General features: G+C 36.7%; 1 protein-coding gene across 16 annotated transcripts in view; it reads right to left on the reverse strand.

Annotated features, from left to right (window-relative positions):
- Positions 1-24854, reverse strand: part of LOC131161545 (uncharacterized) — a 33558-nt gene that overhangs the window by 4364 nt on the left and 4340 nt on the right. For 2 of the 16 annotated variants that reach the window (XM_058117374.1, XM_058117376.1), the window contains exons 3-9: positions 23680-23870; positions 23478-23572; positions 22960-23385; positions 15059-15167; positions 13219-13861; positions 9626-9760; positions 1288-1844 (exon numbers count right to left, since the gene is read on the reverse strand). In XM_058117374.1, the coding sequence (XP_057973357.1) occupies positions 9630-9760; positions 13219-13861; positions 15059-15167; positions 22960-23385; positions 23478-23572; positions 23680-23870 (1595 nt within the window). In that variant the 3' untranslated portion in view covers positions 1288-1844; positions 9626-9629. Of the gene's footprint in view, positions 1-1287; positions 1848-5769; positions 5929-9625; positions 9761-13218; positions 13862-15058; positions 15168-22959; positions 23386-23477; positions 23573-23679; positions 23871-24854 lie in introns of those variants that run through there. The other 14 variants (XR_009138540.1, XR_009138533.1, XR_009138543.1 and 11 more) reach the window with 14 other exon arrangements.

A 24854-nucleotide genomic window follows, 5' to 3' on the forward strand; every position in this document is an offset into this window, starting at 1 on the left:
AAACAAGCCCTTAGGAAGCTAGTATTAACTAGCTCAAACTACTTGCCTTGTTTTATTTTTGAGTTTCAAATTTAAACTGAAATTTAGCTTGTTTATGCTAATGAACAATTTCAAACAAACTACTATTAAATCAAACACTTGACTCATTTGTAACCCCAAACACTGCCAACAGCATCAAGCATTGCTATCATCACCAACATAAGTACTACACTGTATTTTAATCATCATACTTTATTAAATATTCTGTAGTTAATTATTCTATTGAACATACATGTAAATTTTACTATATACATACACATACACATCATCATATATCAAGCATTATATACTATATAATACATTATTACATTAGAAAATATTTGTGACAATGCTAATTAAATTGAGTATAGCATATAACATAACGGAAGAAAATACTTACTAAAAGATGAATCTTTTTTTTTTTTTTAAAACCGATTAGAAATTTTTTTTTTTAAAAGAGCTTCTCAACAAGCAATCCCCAACATCAACGGTGCATGCTTATTGAGTAATTTTTGATAGAAAAAGAAAATGAGAGAAATTTGAAAGAAAAAGTACAAATCGGAGATTCTTTTTTTTTTTTTTCAAAAAAACAAAAATTTAGACCTGGAAGCAAAAGCCCTCTTAAGTCTTTTCACCTTGCAAGGCTTTTTTTTTTTTTTCATAATTATTAAAACATATTATAAAACTAATAATAGCATTTTTTTTTTTTTAAAAAAAAGACAGCCCAATATACAAAGCTCCCACGTATGCAAGTCCTAAAAAGAGGCGGACCACAATGGATAATACTATAACATTCATTAATAATAATATATTGTTGATAATAAGATAATAAAAATGATGAATAATGTTCATTAGAAAATATTTGTGACAATGATAATTAAATTGAGAATATTATTAAGCTAAATTAACAATTGTATATTACTTTATTATGTATAATAATAATAATAATAATAAATCACTTTATAATAGCTTCAAGTATCCAAACACTATTTATTTTATAAGCACTTATTTTTAGACAACAAAATAATATCTATGACTTCTAGCACTCAACAACGCCTATGAAATTCTAACACTTTCCAATTCAGTACTTCTCCATAAAAGAGAGTGGAGTCAGAAGTGCACAAAAGGAAAACACATTCCTATATGCAATTAAAATCAAAGCAAAATCCCCACAAACCAAATGTTACGAGATCCCTAGAACTGATTATCCCATTGCTAAACGTCACCTCAGAGAGAGAGAATTCTGACCTCTGTTCAGCAAAGAGAGAGTTCCTCAATTTTGTTCCTATGTATAGCGTTGTCAAAATCAAATTAATCTCAAATATTTTCCATGTGTTTAGGCCCTGTTGCCATTCCAATGCTTACGCAAATGGATGTGACAAGTATAATTAGTTTTCAGTCCAAACCCGGAATTTGAGAAATTGCAAGCGTACTTGGTCCAACTTGCTGCATCCAAAAAGAATTTAGAGTAAAAAAAAAAGCATGCTTGTACCTTGATAAAATAACTTGCTCAAATTACAAACTCAGTTCCCTTCAAACAAGAAGGAATATCTGGCATAGAATTTCATCGCAGAGACAAACAAGCAGCGCAAAAGCTTTACCGGATTCATTCATAGAGGCTAAATGGTCTGCTGACAATGCTGGAAGAAAGGAAGACAAAGCGTAGCTGAAGCCCATGCTGCTAACCTTTTTGACTAAAATCCAACTTCAAGGGAATGATGAATTTAAGAAACTTTCAGTTCCCTCCTAGCAACACCAAGCATTTAATGCGCAGCTTCGCTTCATGAATCATCCGTGAGATTAATTGAACAGAACTAGAATTTTACCTGCTAAGGTCGAATGAAGGAATTTCAGGATCAGAACAGGTTGAACAAAAGAACATAAAAATTTTGCTGCATCTGATACAGCAACATTTCAGAGCGAGTTAATGGTTTTATAATACAAAATAAAAATGATACATTTTGCTGATGTGCTATTATGTTCCGCAACTAAAGAAGTCCGAAAGTCACTGATTTGTGCTTTAGTCCAATTTCCATTATGTGGGATACATTTCTACTAAACGAGCATTTCATTTATATTTTGTAGAGTTGACCTAAAGCCCTACATATAGGGCCATGCTAGATCCTTTAGGTACCGACTTGTTTGTCATACTTTACCCTAGATAGTGTTTGGTGGTGAGGATGGACCCCCTCTCAACAACAATACTCTTTTTAAAGAGTAACAACCAAGAGGTTGGGTTGTATCCTGGGGGTGCACTGCAGTCAACTAAAATTGTTCCACCGATTGGGCAAAAAGTCCTAAAATGAATTGTTAGATTACCACTTCACCTAAAAGTCTAAGCTTTTGAATCAGATTCGTACTCACCATGTATATCAAGCCCAGATCTAACAAGTGGTATTTAGAGCAGATGATTTGAATTGGACTTGAGTATTCATGCACGTGTTCCAACGGATGCTAATCCCATAGATGAACGGACTCGCATGGTTTTGTGGTCTCTCTCATGGTTGAGTAGTGAATCCGAGTTGGTTGTGTGAAAAGTAATGATTTTCATTTAAGGGGGAGTAATTAGAACTCACAAGTGAGGGGAATAGTCTTGAGAATTCCACTTGTGAGTTTGTTGTCCCACATTGTAAAAATATAGTGGAGGATGGGTGCTTATATACATGGCTGATACCACTTGTTAGAAGCAAAAAGTCTTTACATGGGCTTGATATACATAGGTGAACAGAAATTTGATCCAAAGCTTAAGCTATTAGGTTGTGAGCCAACAATATATATCAAGCTTTAACACTCCCCCATGTGTAGCCTGACAACACGTGGAGAGATAAACACACAAGAAATAACACCCATGATAGGGAGCATAATAACTGCATGCATCCATGCATTTTGAATCATCTAGTTAAAGCTTTTCTTCATAGCTTTAAGTTAGATTCTACTTCAACTCTATCTTAATCTATTAAGACAATATTGTTTGCAAACAACACACACCATGGAACCTCTACTTAGACATGTACGAAATTCATCCACCAAAACAAACCCTTGACATTTTGATTGACTGAAAATTCAATAGTTTCTCTCCTTGGTCTTAACTAGCTATGACACTGTGCACATCTCTAATAAATTCTATATACACCTACAACTAACTCCTCTCTTTTCTAAAACCACCATAAAGCTTCCTTGGTACCCTATCACCTTTATAGATCAATCATGCAAATCCATTTCTTCAAAAGTTTTGCCCTAAACATGCCCTTCAACTTCCAGACAGGTTGCCTAAGTTCAACAAAATATATATATAAAAGAAGATCAAATAAGAGAGGAAAAAGAGATTACAACGCAAAAGAGGACAAAAATTGTCAAGAAAAAAGAAAACAAGAAAGCAAAAAAAGCTAAACATTTAAAATAAGAAACTCCCTCTTTAAACCCTTGCCAATGTAGTTCGTTAAGCACTTCAAACTTACTAACTCATGCTGTCCCTTCAACTTACTTTCACAAAAACCCAAGCAATCTTCATTACCTTCAGGATCAGATTGCCACAGAACTATCTCATCCAACTATTGTTGAGCCTCAAAATCCTTCCCATTAATCTCATCTACAGGAGTGGGCAAAATCCTATCCTTCTGCTCCTTGTCCATTCCATTGTCCTTGTCTTTACACTTTTGCCCCTCGCACAACCTGAAATATTGAGATACCCTCTTAAACCTTCCACTGGAGATGGTGGCAACTGTAACATATCCCTAAGAAAATCAGATGACAAGAGACAGCCACATTCTTTCCAAATTTCATCCAAAAGCAAACCGCCATCGTCAAACTCACTAACATCATCACATTCATGATCTAACACATCATTCTTTTCCTTCCTTACCTTGCTTCTCCTCACATCTGTCCGACACAGGACAGCATGGAACTACAGCCAACACAACTTGGGGGGAGAGAGAGAGGAGAGGAAGAAGAACAGTGGGAAGGAAAATGGGGCTGAAAATGGAAAATGGCGATTGTGGTTGAGCTCTGATACCAAATGATGCAGGACAGCATTCTGCAATTACATCCAACACATAATGTGGGAGAGATATAGGAGAGGAGAAGTGATCAAGAAGAAGAAACAAGGAAGAGAGGAAGGAGATAAGAGGGGGACATCACGCATTCACTCTTAAATTCAAATTCAACAATAACCACCTCATACATGGCTTTTGGACATTATTTATAAGAGAGACTCAAACACATGAAACAACACATATTCCCTTAAAACTACATGAAATTACAAATACACCCATAAAATACACAAATATTAAAAACAAGCCCCCAAATACAAAATCCCATACTACTAAATTGAACACACATAATAAACTAATTAATTAAATACAACCACCCTTGTCATTCTTTTCCATTAATCTCCAACAAGGGCCAGCCCGTGTTCTGGCTTTTTGTCCTACATTCACTGCATCTTCCTTCTGAATATTTCAGAGATTCCACAACACAGAGTAAAAATCTTTTGATCTTCCCTAAAAGACTCACCCAGTCACTCAGCCAGTGATGCAAAAAGGAAAAAGCTATCAGTTCCTCCCAAAGGCTCCAGAATTCGACAGTAATAGGGCTACACGAGCTCTTCCTGAAATTTGTATCGGATGATTACTTTGATTATGTGGTTTGAAATTTGGGCCGGAAAATGAGGCCCATTTAATTCTTAACCTTCTCTAGGCCCCAATAGGATCACTTCACCTCAAAATTAACTCTCTTTAACCACTGACCGTTGGGCCTCTTGACCGCCCTACTAAATTTGGGCCGGTTCCATGCCTGACAGAGGAGAAACCAACTTACTCAACAATTGCCCCAAGTAAAACACATAGTGACTAGCAAGTGCCCCAGGCCCAGATGAGTTCAACATCAATCCCTGGATAGCCACTTGTGAAACACTAGCTGTCCCTGCCATAAGATTCTTGCCCTCTGCTACTTGTCGTTCCAACTGCCTCACACCATCCCTCCTTATCTCTTGCTGCAAAATCTCACCACACTTTCCATAGAGATGATAATTCTCCTGCAGCAAAACTTCCTTCCAAAACCAAGGTTCTCCCCATAGTGTAGGTAATTCTTCCATATATATATTGGCTAATCATTAGCTATCCATATGTGAACCATAAACTGTCCCAATTCCTTGTCTTGCTTCTGGATTGGAAATTTGGTTTAGTCCAACCACACATACTAGGCACACCTCTGCCCCGACAAAGAAAGAAAAATGGGTAAAAAGAAGAAAAAGGGGGCAGGATGTGGAGTGTGGCATGGGGCTCTTAAGTGAAATTCACATAAATGTCATAACTCCAAGTTGCTAGTAGAACATTGTTCATTAGTCATATACTAACCTGCCTAGACTGAGCCAGGTTCTTTTCAAGCCTGAATGGCCCCAAAAACAGTCAACTGCATGCACTCCCATCTCAAGGAAATGGCCTCTATGATGGATGATGACTAGGATCCCAATAAAGAAAAGAACAGGAAGGGTTAGAGGAGAATGTAAAACTGAATTCTTATCAAAATCCTCTTTCAATTATCTATATAGAAAATGTGGACAACTCACAACTAGCTGTACATTCTGACATATCTCAGGGCATCATACACCGATGGTGGTGATAGCGGCTCAAAAATTACCTTTTATAGGTAGAAGTCGGATGATCCCCAAATAGTTTTCAGCAAGTATAATCATAATAGAGTGCTTCACCATCCTGAATACTTTTTTTTTTTTTTGTGCAATTGAGACCTTACCGAATATTTGCTAGGGCGTCCCCTACGAGCGACGCGTTGCACTTGAACCATTTGGTGTAGCGAAAAGTGGGCGAGGGTGGGGTAGGTCGTCGCCCCGACGCGATGAGCCGTGTCGGCGCTCGGGTACGGTGTCAAATATGCGAGGGTTCCTGCATCATTCTGGACGTAGGCAGGTAAAGACATTAGTTCGGGAAACTAGGATTAGATTAGCAACTTGGAATATAGGGACACTTACGGGTAAAAGCATGGAAATTGTGGATATAATGATTAGAAGAAGAATTAATATAATTTGCCTTCAAGAGACTAAGTGGGTGGGGGAGAAAGCTAAAAAAATCGATAAATCAGGATTTAAACTTTAGTACACTAGAAAAGAAAAACATAATAATGGAGTAGACATTATTATAGACAAAAACTTAAAAGATAGCGTTGTGGATGTAACTAGAGTAAGGGATAGAATTATAAAAATCAAGATGGTATTAGGACAAAAGATAATAAATATCATTAGTGCTTATGCTCCTCAAGTTGGCTTAGCAGAAAATCTTAAGAGACAATTTTGGGAAGATATGAATAGTATTATACGAGGCATACTAGGAATTGAGAAAATATTTAGGAGGAGACCTGAATGGACACGTTGGAAGAGATAATATAAATTATGAGAGGATACATAGAGCATATGGATATGGAGACAAAAATGAGTTTGGGGAGATAATCTTAGACTTTGCTATGTCATATGATTTTAGTATAATGAATACTTGTTTTAAGAAGAGAGAAGAACACTTAATAACCTTTAAAAGTGGACAAAATAGCAGCCAAATAGATTTTTTTTTTTTTTTTTTAACTAGGAGAGTAGATTGTTTATCATGCAAGAATTGTAAAGTTATTCCAGGTGAAAGCCTAACCACACAACATAGTCTTAGTGTTAGATATATGTATTAAAAATGGAAGAAAAATGATAAAATAAATCAGTGTAAGAGAACTAGATGGTGGAACCTAAAAGGAGAAAATATAATAAAATTCAAAGATGAAATGATCAAAGATAAGATTAGATCATAGAGGATGGGATAGATACAAATACTCTTTAGAATATATTAGCTAGCTCTATTAAAAAGATAGCAAAAGAGATTTTAGGTGAATCAAGGAGAAGATTCTCAAATAGCAAAGAGAGTTGGTGGTGGGATAAAGATGTACAAAAAATCATAAAGACAAAAAAAAGTTGGTATAAAAAGTGGCAAAAGTGTAGAAATAGAGATAACTTTGAAAAATATAAGGAGACAAGAAAAGATGCAAAAAAGGTCGTTGGTGAAGCTAAATATAGATCATTTAATAGTTTGTATGATAGATTAGGTACAAAAGATGGGGAAAGAAATATATTTAAACTTGCTAAAACTAGAGAAAGGAAGAGCAAGGACTTAGGAAATATAAGTTGTTTGATATTGTCTTGGTTAAAGACGAAGACATTAAAGAAAGATGGCGAAGTTACTTCAGTAAGTTGTTTAACGAAAACCAAATAGAAGGCTTAAACTTAGAATTGTCAAATAAGGAAAAGACTAAAAATATAAGATTTATTTGCAAAATTAGAGTTAACGAAGAAAAGTTTGCACTAAAAAAGATAAAAAATGGGAAAGCTATGGGATCAGATAACATCCCAATTGAAGTTTGGAAATGCTTGGATGATAACGGAATTATATGGTTAACTAATTTATTTAATACAATTGTAAAAACTAAGAAAATGACAGATGAATAGAGAAAAAACACTTTAATACCTATATACAAAAATAAAGGAGATATTAAAAATTGTAATAATTATCGTGGAATTAGACTTATGAGTCATACGATGAAACTATGGGAAATGGTAGTTGAACAAAGATTAAGGTTAGAAACGAAGATCTCAGAAAATCAATTTGGTTTTATACCTGATAGATCTACCACAGAAGTTATTTATCTTTTAAGAAGATTAATAGAAAAGTTTAGGGAAAAGAAGAGGGACTTGCATATGATATTTATTGGCCTTGAAAAAGCATATGATAGGATACCTAGTGAAATTCTAGGGTGGATTTTAGGAAAAAAAAAAAAAAAAAGGTCTTTGTTGTAGGTATACCGATGTCATTAAGGATATGTACAATGGAGTAATGACAAGTGTAAGGACTATAGATAGAGAAACTAAAGAATTTCCAATTACCATAGGTGTACATCAAGGATCTCCTTTGAGTCCTTATCTTTTTGCTTTAGTGATGGAACAATTGATTAAGAGTATTCCAAAGGAGGTTTCATGGTGTATGTTGTTTGCAGATGATATTGTATTAATTGGCGAAACTAGGGACGAAGTAGAGGCTGAGTTAGAATTATGAAGAGAAACTTTGGAATCTAGAGGCTTTAAGATAAGTAGAAATAAAACAGAATATATGAAATGTAATTTTAGTAATGATAGGAGAAATATTGGAGACAAAGTTAAACTTGATGATGAAGAAATAAATAACACTTGTAGATTTTGATATCTTGGATCTATTATGCAAGCTGAAGGAGAAATTGAAAATGATGTAATGCATAGAGTTAAAGCAAGTTGGGTAAAATGGAGAAGTGCTTCAAGTGTGCTATGTGATCGTAGAATACCTTTAAAATTGAAAGGGAAGTTTTATAGGACAACTATAAGACCAACTATGCTATATGGATTGGAATGTTGGGCGACGAAGAAACATAATATCCAAAAAGTAAAAGTTGCCGAGATAATAATACTTAAATGGATGGGTGGTATAACATTGAAAGATAAATTAAGGAATGAACATATTCGTGGTAAGTTAGATGTAGCTCCTATAGAAGATAAGATAAGGGAGGGACGACTCAGATGGTATGGACACTTGCAACATAGGCCTTATAGTGCACCTATGAGGAAGAGAGACTTAGTTACTGTGGGGGGCCGTAGAAGGGATAGAGGTAGACCTAAAATAACTTGGGAGGAGATAGAGAGTAAGAATTTAATATCCTTAAATCTATTAAAAGAAATGGTCCATGATCGCAAAAATTGGCGAAAAAGGATTCATATAACTGACCCGACTTAGTGGGACTAAGGCTTGGTTTTGTTGTTGTTGTCTTGTGCAATTGAGAGTGAGCTATGTAATGTCACCAAGACAAGTGATTAATTAAAGCTTCAAGAATGTTATTTATAAGACTAAAAGAGGGCATGCAAAGTTCCAATGGCCAAATTGAGACACTCAACCCAAGAAAATTTCTCCTTTTCTAATATATTTTTCTGTAGTAAGCAAAACAAGTATGATATGAAGAGTATGATCTAAGGGAAACAATATGCAAACAGATCAAATAAATTCTAGAAAAGGAAACACAATGTTCTACATATTAGAAGCTATATTCTCAAATTCTCTCCCTACATCATCTCTAAACCTTATAACATTTTGGCCTAGGTAATCTTTGCACCATGGAAATATTCAATCCTCGGGCAGACAATGAATCCTGGCACTGATCAGTGTGCTGTTGTTAACATACTGCATATGTACCACACATGCAAGCATGAATAAAACAATCATCAGTTTACAATGTAGAATGTCATACATGTAATACTCAAGATGTCATTTTTTAAAATTCACAGAAGAGAGACATCCACACATGACATAGGCCAAACAACAGAAAAAGCAAGATCAAGATTGTTATCTGATTTTTGAGACATGGGGTGGGGAAGCTATGCCTTAAAAGGCAGTTTCATGAATTAATTCAGGGTGAAATGTTGAACTGAAAACCACCACCACCACCACCACCAAGCCTCAAGCCCCAATAGGAGGCGTCAGCTATATGACTCCTTATATATGTATGTGCAAGTCAAAAAAAAGTAAAAGCAGAAACTAACCATTTCAAAGTTCTCGTTTCTTGGTCTTGTCAAGAACTTCAATGTATCTCTTCGGAATTCCATACTGTTCAACTAAATGTCTTGCCAAATCATCAATCACACCACCTTGAACCAGAACTTCATGTCCTTTCTTGCCTGGAAGAAGATAGTGGAAAAAACAATGTCAGATCTACATGGAACTACTATGTATCAATGTATGAATAGGGCACATCAATTAGAGGCTCAAGAAACTCAAAAAATACAACTAAAAGGGGCGGGAAGTTCAACGAAACTAAACCTGTGAAATAACATTGGGTGGCCTATAGGGGCCAGGCTCACAAGTCATAACATGTCTTTCCAGGAAATGGGAAAATGACATCTGGCTGAAGACAACATTTCCACTGTTCATATGAATATTTGGAAACGTGAAGGCCTAAGGTGAAGTGTTTTCACCCTTGCGGGTATAAAATATAATTTGCAAACTACTTGTTGGCCATTCAAATGTACTAGAATTCACCAGGCAAATCAAGCCAAAAGATAAATACAACAATATAACATTACAAGGTTCAAATTATTTTCAGGATGTAAGATGCAACTCCTAATCATCGTGAATGGGTCTGGGTTCAAGAGTTTTTAATGATCAATTCTTATTAGGACATTCCTTTCATTGTGTTTGGTTCTTGGTTTAGGTTGCATTCTTTGTAACTAGTTTCTATCATAGTAGTCAAAGGTGTGGCGCAGGCACAAGGCACACTGAGGCGAAGAGGCTTGTGCCTCACAGGGATTTTGGCAAGGTGACCTTTAAGAGGCACAGTGAGGCGGACCAAGGCGGGAGGTGCAGTAAGGCATGCCTCACAATGTTCAGATTATACCTTTTTTTTTTCTTCTTTTTTAATCTTAATCATTTGTTTTCTTACTTTTTTCTATATTTTTTATGGTTTTATGGAATTGCTGCCACTTTCTCCTGACATATATACTCAGCTGCCTGCTTTCAGACTTCTTCTTTCCTTCTTCTTCTTCTGGCCTGTTGGGCTTCTCTCAGTCAAAGCTGCGAACCCCCTTATTTAATTTTTTTTCCTTTTGCTGTCCTTTTATTCTATTTTTTTTTTCCTGTTTCATTTCCTGGAATTTCTGCTCTGCTGCTGCAGTTTTATTTTTTTATTTTTTCTTAATTTCCCTGCTGCTTATTGCCGCTTCTATTTTGTGTAACTCATGGAATGAACATCGGTATCACATATTATTGAAAATTTTTGTTATAGTATTTCATTTTTATGTCCTAGTATTGAGTATTTTGATATTGTAAAGTTCAAATATTAGTCCTAATGTGTTTACAATCAATAATCCATTATGTAGGGTATTTTACAGGCAATTTTATTAAATGTGTGCCTCTCCATGAGGTGTGAGCCTTCGCCTCATGCCTAGGCTCCAGGTACCCTTCGAGCCTTAGTTGACTACTATGGTTTCTAATGATGTAAAGGGAGGATTTCTTATTGTCCCTGTATTTTCTTTTTTTCTTTTACTTTCTCTTTCTAATTTTCTGTTGTACATTCTTCTTTTTCAAATAGTGAGAGTTAGTAAAGGTATTGTGGTCATTATAATGTATTTGATTTGTATTATAAATAGAAGGAGAGACCTATCTTCAAGTCAAGTCATTCACTTAATCAAAATCTCAACATGATATCAAAGCTGGTGATCCTGGGTCGTAGTCTTGTTGCCCACGTTTATTGTGCGGTGTTTAAAAAAATTATTGTATTCCTTGTAGTGGGTGTTATATATCATGTGTTTATCCCTCCACGTGCTGTTGGGCTGCATGTGCACAGGAGTGTTAAAGCTTGATATACATTGTTGGCCCACAACCTATCAACTTAAGCTTTTATGTAAATGGAACTCTAACATGGTAGTCGCTCATGAAAGACAAGGAGAAACTTGTGCAGAAGCTCATTACTACCACTTATGTGAAGTCTGATATGCAGCTTGCTGATTTGTTTACCAAAGCTTTGTGGGGTGCTCGTGTTAAGTTTATTTGTTACAAGCAAGGAGGATATGATATCTATGCTCTAGCTTAAGGGGGAGTGTTAAAGGTTATTTTAATCGTTTAGTATTATTATTAAGTGTGTTAGTATGTTAATTACTTATTAGTACGGGTATTATGGTCACTAAAATGTATTTGATTTGTACTATAAATAGAGGGAGAAACCTATCTTCAAGTCACATCATTCATTTAATCACAATCTCAACAAATACAGTTTTTTTTATTAAAAAAAAAATTCCAGAAAAATCTAATTTGAGATTCACACATCCAAATGCACAAGCTTCAACTAAACAGACTAAAAAAATGCAAGAGGCATCCGACTCCTGTGATGAAAAAGGGAATTTATCTATGTTCATCCACCTTTGTTGGAAGGTCTAGAGGGAGTTCCAATTTTTGATAATGATGGGTTGTCCACACCAGTGGAGGAGATTTCCAAGGAGTTAGAAGCTCAAATTCTTATAGATAAAATGGATTTAATGTTGTCATATTGGAGGAAATGAAGTGCGTTCGGATGGTCAAAAAGTCGAAAGGGGAAGAGTCAAAGGGAATTAGTGAATTCGAAGAGTTCAGTAAATTATGACAGGAAGGGCTTGAAAAGGGGGGTTTCTTGGCTAATTTCATTTAGTTCTATTTTGAGAACTTGCGTGTTTTTTTTCTTCTCTTTTTATAGTGGCCTTCTTGTCCCTACACATTGTACCTTCTCTTCTTTCTATCTAATATAATACAAGTTCTTTTGAAATATTTTTTAAAAAAAAAAAAAAAAAGGCATGCCTTTTGTACAAATATGTACACGTTGGTGTACAACACATTTGCCCTTTCTTGGGAATTGGTATTTGGTATTTTAGACTTTTGCCCTCACTATTCAAAGATTTCTTTAATTTCACGCAGTAATTCTTCCCAAAAAAAGAAAAAGAAAAAGCACTATAAAACAAGACTTTCAATGCTGGTAAAGCTGAATGTCCCTCCAAAATGCCTATGGCACAGTGGCAGCTCAAAACTACCTTAAAAAAATGGTATTTCTCTCTCTCGTGACTGGCACATGGAGAGACTGTTAAAATACAATTAAAATGTCACTCTTGTGATAAGACCCCTGTGTACACGGTATGTCATGCCCTCCCCAAATGATACCTACAGGCTCCCATGACACATCAGGGGTCTAAGGAGTGCATGATGTAAGCAGTCTTAGCTCCACAATGGGAGAGGCTGTTTCCATGATGTGAACTAATGACCTTTTGGTTTCAGCTTAGCACCCCTACAACTGGGTCAAGGCCTGCCCTCAATACAGGATAATCCTAAATAACTAAAATAAATACAGAACAAACAGAAACTTGAGCTTCAACACATAAACTAAGCCTACTCCTGAAATAAATGAGCTGAATAGGCAGCCTGCATGGCAGTGGCAGTCGTCTAGCTATATAACAACGTCAGATGCATGTTATCAAAATGACAAATCACTTCGCCGAGAAACAATGCCATGGTTTTCATTATATAAAATAATCAAGGTCTTTATATATGTTTTGAGAATTGTCTGAGCCACATGGTGAAACAAACTAAAGCAACGCTTAAAAATAAGATGTCATACCCGGTAGTTCTGCCACTGATGTACTGCAGGCAAACTTCTTCTGCAGCTCTGAAGCCAGTGCCTCAGCATCCATCAAGAAAGATTCTAACCCTGCGAGTTTTGTCACTTTCTTGTTACCTTGCCTCCGTTCTGTCATTATCTGAATTGTTTTCAATGCACCTTTACGAACGATGGACTCACTTCCCCTTGTCACTCTGTGGTGGGCTTGCATCCGGTTTATGAATGTAGATCCTAAATCTTTCTTATGAATCTCAGTCGGATAAGTTGATCCTTTCTTAACTGTTCCCTTGAACAATGCATCACATAATGTAGCATCTAAAACCACAATTGACTTGTTTGTTGGCTTCACCAAATTTTCTTTTTCAACATAGCTGAAAACAATATCAGTAGCTTCTGAGGCAGTAAAATATTTCCCTCTATCAGCTCCAACCGATGTGAAAATGGGATTGACATGCACACTTGGTTTATAAATTTCTTCCACGCCAAGCATTTTATGCGACCGAGCTTCACTAGCCGCACAATCACTGCTCTTATCAATTCTTTCTTGGTGTTTCTCTGGTCGGAAAGATGTGTAGTCCACATGACTGCGATTGACAGCAAGCAAAACCATCTCTTTTTTATATTTATCCTCTTTTACTGAAATCTGTCATGACAAAATATCAAAATACAAAGTTAGTGAACAGTGTAGAATGTCATTGACCAAAACTAACCTGAGCTTATAAACTACAACTTCTCTACACATTCAATTGTAAAATGGTTCCTTCAAGAATATCAGCCTGGTAACATAGGTGTATTGAATTTTTTATATCTTCTAAAAATAAAGGAGAACTCAAACAAGTATATTAAGTGTTTGAAGCATCTCAATATATAGATCCTGCAAAACCAGTGTTTTTTCTTTTTTTTTCCTAGTGTCACAATCCCAATGAAAGATGAGTTGGAGTATCCCAATTCCACCATGTCAACTCAATTCTACTTAAATAGACTCTTAGTTCAAACCACTAGTTGCCAAAGTTATTCAAAGACCAACTCTAAAGTAAAAGCACTCCAAAAAATTGGGATATTATATTCATAATTTAATATTCATCATAAATAGCATATTAATAAAATGATTTTTCTTGTCAACAAATCCATGTTTTTCAAAATTAAATGAACCAAGAGCCCACCCAAAAAAAAAAAAAATCATGGAATTCAACCTTGAACTTTCAAGCTTTAATTCCCATTTACAACATTCACCAGGATGTAGATTTACTCTGGAAATATATATATTTTCTTTCTTGATAAAAAAAGAAACTTTATTAGATAGAAGGAAAAGAGGATACAACGAGAATAGGGACAAGGAGTCCAATTCCAAATAAAAACAAGGAAAAAGTATTATGATAATCAAGATGCTCAGATTTAAATTCAATATCATTTCCCCTCCTAGCCAAGCCTTCTCATGCCTGATTTATTTAAAATTCCTATTTTAATAAAAAACAAGAAAAAAGAAAAAAGAAAAAAGAAAACCCCAATTAGATCCATCAAGATAGAATAATCACTCAGAAAACAGAGCAGCTTCCCAAGAAACAAAATGACCACCATAGCCTTTTAGAAAACCCAAAAAAAGAAAAAAAGACTAATCTGACTCACCCTAGCTAAAGAGCATTCCATTACTCCATTCTATAATTGACTGGACACAATTTACAAAATCAAGGATTGTTCGTCCTCTTCTTTGTATATTCCTTCTCCCTTTAATTAGCATCTTTTTCCATAAAAAAAATACAAAAAATCAAATTACTAGGAAAAATTTAAACCACTACTAACATATCTTTAAAAAAGCTAAGAGAAGCAATGCTAGGGATACCAATCCTGCTGATGATTTTGTTTGCAACCACTTTGACAATTTCTTGTGGGACGACTTTTTGATATCCAGTGTGATGCCTGTAGGCCTACAGGATAGTACATGGTTTGACCTATAACACAACCATGAACAAAAACATCAATCATTAGAAAAAGGAACACCAAGGACATAGCTCTAGCTACAAATGCTTCATTTGATGATATAATGTCCAAGGAGCTGGTTAATTATAGCATTTCAAGTTCTAGAAAAGAAATGTAAACATAATATAGGGACTGCAATAGGTCAACTCATACATTTGACTGTGAGAGAGATCTCAATCTGCATCTATGAGAATGTGTAGTCTCCATTAGCAGCAATGTATTATGTTGGATTATCAGAAACAATTTTTCTTGGAGAGAAAAAAAAAATTAAAAATGACAAAAGACAAATGAAAAAGGGTAGTATACCCTATTGAAGAATAAAAAGAGTGAGAGAAGAGAAAAAAGGAACTAAAAAACAAAAGCAAAACATTACTCAGCAAAAGTTGTCCATTCTTGCAGGAAGTTCTAGAATGAGATTTTTTTTTTTTGAGTGATAAAAAAGGAAATTCGTTGATGTCTAGGAAAGAGAATTACATAGAAAGCAGGATAAGATATCCTCCTAATACAAGAGCAGGCAAAGAAACAAGTAAAACAGTTACAACAAAGCCCCTTGAAAGAAACCCAAGAACGAGCCTAAAAGGCCCTGAAAGCTGAAAGTAACTCTATCCCAAGGAAAATGCAAGAAATTTGTTTTGACATTGAAGATCCTTGCATTCCTTTCAGTCCAGAGTCCAAAAAATGCCAAAAACTGCACATCTCCATAAATTTGTGCCCTTCTTACCCCTCCCAAAGCCATTGTACAGCACCAGGAAAAAAATATTAACAGTCTGGGAAGCACCAGAGCCTCCTCATACACTGAGAAGAGAAAAACCTAAAGCTCCCTAACCACCTTACAATGGAGAAACAAGTGATTGCTCGTCTTGCTTGCATCCAAAGACATACCAATATTCTTACTGATAGCCTTGTATGGTCTGCTCATTTGCAGCAAATCATTAGTATTGAGTCTATTAAGAGTTGTAGTCCACAAAAAGCCCTGATCTTACAAGGAAGCTTGGCCGTCCAAATCAAATTGTTCAAGGGAAAATAAGAAGTATTCAGTCTTTTCAACAACTGGACGAAAGAAGTTTATGTGGAAAACGAACCAGAAGAATCCCCAATCCAAATTCTCTCAAGTCACCACCATTTGAGGAACAAAAGAATGCAGCATTCGCAACAACATGGTCATATCCTCAACCTCTCTCTCATTGAGATTTCTAAAGAAATGAAAATATCAAGAAAGAGATCCCCCCTTAGAAGAATAAAAAGCACTAACCGATGCATTATGCAGAAGACAAAATCTAAAAAGACAAGGGAACACAGATTCCAAGGAAAGCTCACCCACCCAAACATCTTCCCAGAACTGAATATGATTCTTATTTCTGATAATAGGTAAGAGGAAAAAGGAATTGAGCTACCTGAGAAATAAATTTCTAGCATAAGAAACAGCACCATTACTCCTAGTACCCACCCATTCCTATGCATTCCTACTTGCCTTTAATAACCATGGGCCATAAAGAGTCAACCTCCAAGTGGAATCTCCAAAGCCATTTACCAACTAAAGAGAAGTTTTTAGACACCAAGTTCCCAAGGCCCAAACCACCCAAGACTTAGGTCTTTTAACATTCTCCAACTAACTAGATTGTCTCTCTTCTCTTCCCCAACACCTAACTACAAAACATCTCTCATAATTCCCTCCAAAGCTAGAGCCACCTCTACTGGAACTCTAAAAAGGGAAAGAAAAATAAATGGGAAAATTGGAAAGAACAGCACTAATAAGAGTAATACAACACCCTAAAGATGAATAGATCCTCTTCCAACCTTCCAAATTTCCTACCCACTTTCTCCACCACTAGTTCCCAAAAAGAAGAGTTAGGATTTCCACAAAGAGGGAGACCCAAGTAAGTTAGAGGCCAATCTAACTTACTACAATGAGCTAATCTAACTTAATACAATGAACTAAAGTAGTGAAAGTCTCTAAATCACCCTTCCTCATGTTAATACTCACAACCCCCCTTTTCTTCAATCACGAGATTTTCTCGAAAACTTTTAGCGAAGTCAAAACCTTTTAGAACTTCAAAACATTGTCCTCAAGAAACATTAGAGTATAATCTGCAAATTGAAGATGAGATGCAACAATCTCCTCCCTACCAACCTTAAGCTCTTGAATCATGTCAAGCCCTTGAGCATGTTTCAATATGGCTCATCACATTGATAGCAAGAGAAAAAAGGAAAAGAGGTAGAGAATCACTTGCTTCAACCCCTGCGAAGCCTTAAACCAATCTCCTAGTTGACCATCCACTATGGCTGACATATTTACAAAGTAAAAAGGAAAAGAGGTAGAGAATCACTTGCCTCAACCCCTGCTCAACTAGAGTACGAGAATTACTTGGAAAGAACGATTTTTCACATAATTCAGAATCTACTAATTATAGAATATTATATGACCTTAAACCAATACTTTAGTTGACCATCCACTATGGCTGACATATTTACTGAAGATAAACAAACTTTAATTCACACTCACAAAACTTCTGCAAAACCCTTTTTATCCATCATATGATCCAAAGAATTCCAACTAAACCATGTCATAGGCTTTTTAAAAAATTCAACTTAAACAAGACTCCATTCCCTATTCTCCACTCATATCCCCCACCACTTTATTAGCGATCAAAATAATATCTAAAACCTGTCTATCCATAATGAAAGTATATCGTTCCGAAGTAATTGTACCCCCTAACAACTCTGGCAATCTTTTAGATAAAACCTTAGCCAATATCTTACAAAGACAAGTAACCAAACTTATTGACCGAAAACCGCTCACTTTCTTAGTTCCCATCACCTTGTTACGATGAAATTCATGAAGAACTCCATAATATCCTCTCGAATCACCTCCCAGGTCTCTTGAAAAAAGAAGCATGGTAAAACAATCTGGGCCTGGAGCCATATCTCTCTCCATATCAAACACAAGATTCCCACCTCCCTAACATCAAAGGTCTATCCAACCAGCTAGCCAGGTCCTCGCTAATACAACTCCACCCCTCTTGGATCAATCTACGCTCAGAGACCTCACTCTTCTTCTGATAGTAGAAGAAGAATTTCATTAACAGAATAAGAATATACAACTAAGAGAATAAGACATCTCCTTAACAAAGTCTGGAAAATCCAGATAGGAAACACAAAGAAACAACCTGAAAACAACAAAACAGAGGAGAGAAAAACCAACACAACTAACACTCCAACACATAACACCAACGCGCTACATACCAGAATTAGAAAAGCTCATCCCCTTAAAGTTTCCCTGCCCCGCACACCAACGAGAAGCCAAATAGTGTATCTTTACCCAAACCAGCAAAAGAGATGACTTCTTCCCCAAAAAAAATATGTGCATTACGCTCCATCCACAGCCCCCAAAATACTGCAAAATAAGCACATTTCAGAGCACTGCCATTTCCTTCTTCCTGCCAAAACCAGTGAAGGACACTGCCAAAAAGTCCTCCACTATCTCAAAAGTTAGAACTCACCCAACATTCGCCAAAATACTTGTTTCCACACCCTCCAAGCATAGTCACAATGAATGAACAAATGCGAAGAAGATTTTGTACAATTAAATCAAAGAACATAGATGTCTAGAGAAATAGCCTTCAAAGGTCTCCTAATCTATAGCAAGTTATTGGTATTAATTCTATCAAGTGCAACCAACCAGATAAAAGCCATGATTTTAAAAGAGACTTTGGCCTTCCAAATGGAACTATAGAGAAGAAAAGGTAAATAAGACCTATTAAGAAATCAGAAAAAGATCTGCAAGAGCATACCCTTGAAGGATCCAAAGACCACCGCCTATCCTTCTCTAAAGAAAAATGGGAGTTATTCAACCAGACTAGCAAAAAGGAAAGCACTACCATCTCCCTATCGTCTAATACTCTAATGATCTACAAAAGTGGAAATCCAAAGAAGGCAAAGGACCACTTGGATCAACAAAAAAAGAAGAAATGGAACCATCCTGCCCTAAGCTCAGCCAAAGAAGGCCTGGAAAATAGGTGGATAAAAGTATAAAACAACATTCCCCAACCAATGATATTTCCAAAAACGGATATTACTACCTTTACCCACTAGGAATTTAATATGGGGAGTGAAGAGGAGATAACTCTAAGAGGTAGCTTTTCATAGACTCTCCAAAGAACATCCAAAAATCTCAAGTTAGTATCTCACCCATTCTTGTCTAAACTAAATGCTACAATGAAGAAGTCTCTGGCAGAAACCGCTGAAGTCATCTAGCCAAAAAAGTTGTTTTTTCAGACACAAAATTTCCAATACCCAAATCACCCTCCTGTTTAAACCTACCCACCACTCCCCAACTTACCAAATGATCCCAAAAACCCCCTACCCCCAACCACTAGAAATCCATAATAATTTTCTAAATCTTTTTAGCAACCCCCATCGGAATCTTGAAAATTGAAAGAAAATATAAAATGATACTAGAAAGACAAGCCTGAATAAGCCTTATTCTACCACCATGAGAAAAAAGAGCACCTTTCCACCCATCCAATCTCTTGGAAACCCTTACCACAGTAGGATCCCAAAAGCTAGCAGATCTAGAGTTAACCCCCCAAAGAAACCCCAAGTTAGGACAGCAGCCAATCCAAAACACCACACCCCACCTCCGCAAATAACTCCCTAACACTCTCAACAAGCATATTGAAAGGCCACAATATCGCTCCACGCCTCCACCCCTATATTAATCGAAAATGTGAAGGAGGCCTAAAATATTCATAGAGGGTTTATGATCCTCTAAAAAGAAGATAGTATCATTGGAAAACTGAAGGTGCAACACGCTAACCCCCTCTCTCCCCACCTCCAAACCTTCCACTAAACCTCTATCCACTATCCTATCCACCATAGTACTCAAAGTATCAACCACTAAAACAAACAAAAACATGGAAAGAGGGTCATCTTGCCTAATCCCTCTCGCAGCATTAAACCAAGATTTAGACTCACCATTCACTAAAACCAAGTAGCTCAAATTATGCAAACAGCCTCTAATATAACGCCTCCATCTCTCACCTAACCCCTTCCTCTCAAAAATCTTATCCAAGAACTTTTAGTTCACTCTATCATAAGCTTTCTCAAAAATCTAACGTAAAGATGATACCCTTCTTCCTTCCCCTAATATCCTCAACAACCTCATTAATAACCAAAATGCGATCCACAATTTGCCTACTCCCCACAAACACACCCTGAGCCTTAGAAATAGTCATATCAAGCACTGCACTCAGTCTATTAGCTAAAACTTTAGTGATGATTTTATAAACATTTGAAACTAAGCTAATAAGTCTAAAATCTGATATCTTGATGGATTTATTCTTCATTAGCACGAGAGTTATGAAAGTAGAATTGATACTCTTGCTTAAAATCCCATTCCTATAGAATTCATTAGACTCTAAGAAAGTCAACCTTAACCACCTTCCAACAATCTTGGAAGAAGCCATATTAAAATCATCAGGTCCAGGAGCTTTATCCCTCTCCATCCCAAGAACTGTGGCCCTCACTTCTTCTTCCTCAAAAGGTCTCTCCAACCAAGCCACCTCCTCACTAGACAAAGGGTCCCACTCTAATCCTTGAACCATCCTCCTCAAAATACAAATTAGAATAAAAATCAGTGATTTAAGAAGCAAATTGACTCTAATAAGATATAATGAACCCCCCATCCACTTCCAACTTCTTAATCAAATTCTTCCTCATTTTCCCATTGGCTACCCCATAAAAAAAATCTAGAATTACAATCACCAACTCTAATCCATTTAAACTTCATCTTCTGCCTCCAATTTCTTATTTCCTTGAAATAACCTCCTCCAATTCATTATTTAAAGAAAATCCTCTCATCTCTTCCTCCCTCAATAGAATATTAACTTCTTCATTTCTATCTAACTCAGCCAACTCACCTAAAATACTGCCTTTCTAAATCTTAGTCTCGAACAACTCCCTGTTACAATCTTTCAACTTCTCTTTTAACATCTTTAGTTTTTTTTTCAAGAATCTAAAACCTTTGTAACCCTTCTCCACATCCTCATTACAAGAATTCATGACTAAGGGCTGAAAGGACTCATGATCAACCCACATATTTTCAAACCTAAAAAGAGTAGAACCCCAAGCAACCATCCTTAATTTCAACATGATGGGAAAGTAGTCAGAAGTGAGCCTAGGAAAAATAGATTGAGAGAGATTATGGAAACTCATCCTCCCACTCCAAACAAAAAGGGAATCTATCGAGCCTACTTGCCACTGCTCTAGCACCACCCACTAACCACGTAAAATTTGCATTATCAAGAGAAAGGTCTCTCAAGCCACACTCCCTAATAAAGGACTCAAAACTCAGCACAGTAGCAGCAGCTCTACTGCCTCCTTTCTTCTCTCTAGGAAACCTCACTGCATCAAAATCACCCCCCCCCCCCCAACATTCAAATTAGGAGCACAAAATACAAACACAAAACAAAGATCATCCCAAAAGACGCTCCTAAGATTTGGCCTAGAAGGACCATACACTGATGAAACCCACCAATGGCACTAGCCTTTCACTCCTACTAAGAAGGAAAAGAGGAGAAAAAGCCTACTAGACTATCCACTTTAACAATAGACCAAGTGTCCCACATCACCAAGATACCACCCGCTGACCCTTGAGAAAGGTATCATAGGTGCAAAAAAATTGGCAGAAGGCATTTGCAAAATTCCCACATCAATGCTTGCAAAAATCTTTAACTGTTGTACACAATGAGTGCAAAAATATGCTATGATAGGGACGGTCACCATAACTTAAAGGGCAAAAGACATTGGTCTCCCTTGAGGTTTGACAAAAACACACAGACCTCCCTTGTGGTTTAAAAAATCTCACAGACCTCCCTTAACATTTGATTTTTGGGACCCCCCCCCCCCCCCCCCCCCCCAAAAAAAAAAAGGTTTTGTCTTTTTGCAAAACATATGAAGAGGTTTGTATCTTTTTGACATATCTCAAGTAAGGTCCATAGAATTCTCAAAACTTCAAGGGAGGACCCCTTGAATTTTTGAAACCTCTGGGAGGTTAGTGTCTTTTTGCCAAACCTTATGGGAGGTTAATGTCTTTTGCCCAAATTTAAAATGCCGCAAACAATTGCTAGAAATTTTTTTTGGAGCACACAATTTTCTTATATAATTAATCAGCTACTGGACTATTGCTTATGGATCCATTCTTTTTTCCTTTCACACGAACATGGTCAAAAGTTAGTGGCTTACAAGAACTTATCAGAGCAATTAAAATAAATAAAATAACTCAAAACAAAAATTGCATCATTGGATTAAGAACATTTCTCAAAATATTCACCCATCTAGTTTTATATACTAGTATAACTGCAAATCATGCATGCATATACACACACACACACACACACACAATTACACATGGTTTTTTTAATCTTTTAAAAAAGAGGGGGGGGGGGGGGGGCGCATAAAGACTGGTGCATTGCATCATATTGTGGATCAAAACACAATTTTATTGATTCCACAAGTATAGCGCTAGGGGAAAATGACAACAAATACCATGGCCATGACTTTATATTGAGTTTTGGATTCATAAGCATTTGTTAGCATTCAAGGGGGTAAATGAATGTGTTTGATCTTATCAGACCGCAAACTGGAGACGGACGACCACGGTCCCGCCCTTACCAGCACCGCAGGTGTAACCCCCGAAACCTACTTTCTTTTCTGACAAAATCAACCAAGCCTAACCAGTCATGACCTATTGTTGATATTTCATACCATAATGTGCTTCCAGGCATGGGAAGGTCCTTATCTTTAACTGTTGTATGCAATGCTTGCAAAAGGCATTTGTCTAGAAGCCCATCCACATCCTCAGTAGAAAGAGTATGCTGGTCATCCATGTTTGATTCATCTGCAGTAGCTTTCTCTGTTAACTTCATCTCATCCACATTCGTGATAATTTGAGTCGTATCATTCCTCTCATCCATCTGGGCTGTTGAGTTCAGTTTAAGCTCAGAATTGACATCTACGACAGCAGCAGATTCCCCATATTTGTTGTTTAAGCTATTCAGCTGATCACTTGAAGTGCCATCAACACCTTCAGATAATTCAGAAGCCTGAGAAGATGCCAATAGAGAAGGATCTTCAAACACAACATCTTCTAAAAACCCAGCATTTGGCACATAACAACCTTCAACAAAATCCCTACAGAAAGGATCACCAAATAAAGTCCTGTCAATCATAAAATCACTCAAATTAATAATCAAAATCTAGTGTAAGCTTCCCCCAAAGCTCACCAAAGTGAGTCCTGATAATAGTGAGTTATTCTCAGAGCCTTTCCACGCAAGCCAGCTTTTAATGCTTCCGTATTACTCATAGTAGTAGAACCGACCTACATAAAGGCAAGTTGGTCTTCAGCAATACTTAACAAGACTAACCAATTTTGTTTAATGGCATAATGGCTTCCCAAAGAAGTGTCACTTCCAGAAAGAAGCTTACCGCAATAGGAGCAGGATTGCCAGGGACCTTTACTGCCCATGGTTCCCCAGCTGAAAATGTAGGTAGACCTTCAGCAGGTATGCTAATACCAGGAAACATTAAATCAGCCCCTCCAATGACAAAACGGGAAACCTCTCCCCCTTTAAGCAAGAAGGCTGGCAAGAGTTCAGGGACCTTCCAGAGAGCATACACTGCAACAATGGAAAAGAGGAAAAAAATTTAGCCAAATGAAAAATTGAACATGCAGCATATAACTCATGTTTTAGCCCCCCACAAAACAAGGTGACAAACCGTACACTTACTAAAAAGACAGCTTTACGTTTGAGTTATACTTCTCATAAACCATAATGCTTAATATGTTGCATCCAGGCTGCAACAAGTATTTTAAGCCAAACAAATTACTTGTGTAAGTTAGAAAAAGCCAAAGAACAGATCCTATTGCAAAGTAATGGCAAAGGTAACTTCTTTCTAGTGAAAATACTTGCACTCTGCTCCATCCATAACCCCCACAAAACAGCAAAAACTGCACTTGCAGTCAACTCTCATCTTCATTCCTTTCAAAGCCTCTAAAGGAAATAGACAGGAGTCTTCCACCAAATTCCAAGAAATCCTCTAAACAAGCCAAACAAACTATTCCATAAACCCCAAGCAAGCAAGAGATTTTAAAGCCACCAAAAAGATAATTTTCCAGTTTGAGATTCTCTGTTTCTTCCCCCCCCCCCCCCCCCCCCCCCCTTTTCTCTGGGTTAGGTGGTGGGCAGTGACGGGTGCTAAGTTAATCTGAGGTTAGCCTAAATTTAGCACCTTGGGATGGGTTGATCCATTCCTTAAATTAACAACAGAAACTCCAGGAACACAGATGGACATTGTGGACATTCTCAGACCAGTTTAATATACTGTATACTTTGATACTTTGATGTAGAAAACTAAGTACAACATACAACTACCTAATGTGGCATTCCCAAAACACTATCAACAGTCCCAGTATAAGATGAATCTTCATTATATGGGACAATAACCAGAGTCGCTTCCTCAGCTACAGTATTTGGAAGACCTGCAGTTTCCTTCAAATGGCAAATACAAACCTGTACATTCTCGACATGCCTCCCTAAGTCCAACACCTCCCTCTCTGTCTGATCAAATATGAAATGGCACCCTAAGTTCCAAAGCCCACG

This window comes from Malania oleifera, chromosome 8, assembly GCF_029873635.1.
Source record: "Malania oleifera isolate guangnan ecotype guangnan chromosome 8, ASM2987363v1, whole genome shotgun sequence".
Lineage (NCBI taxonomy): Eukaryota > Viridiplantae > Streptophyta > Magnoliopsida > Santalales > Ximeniaceae > Malania > Malania oleifera.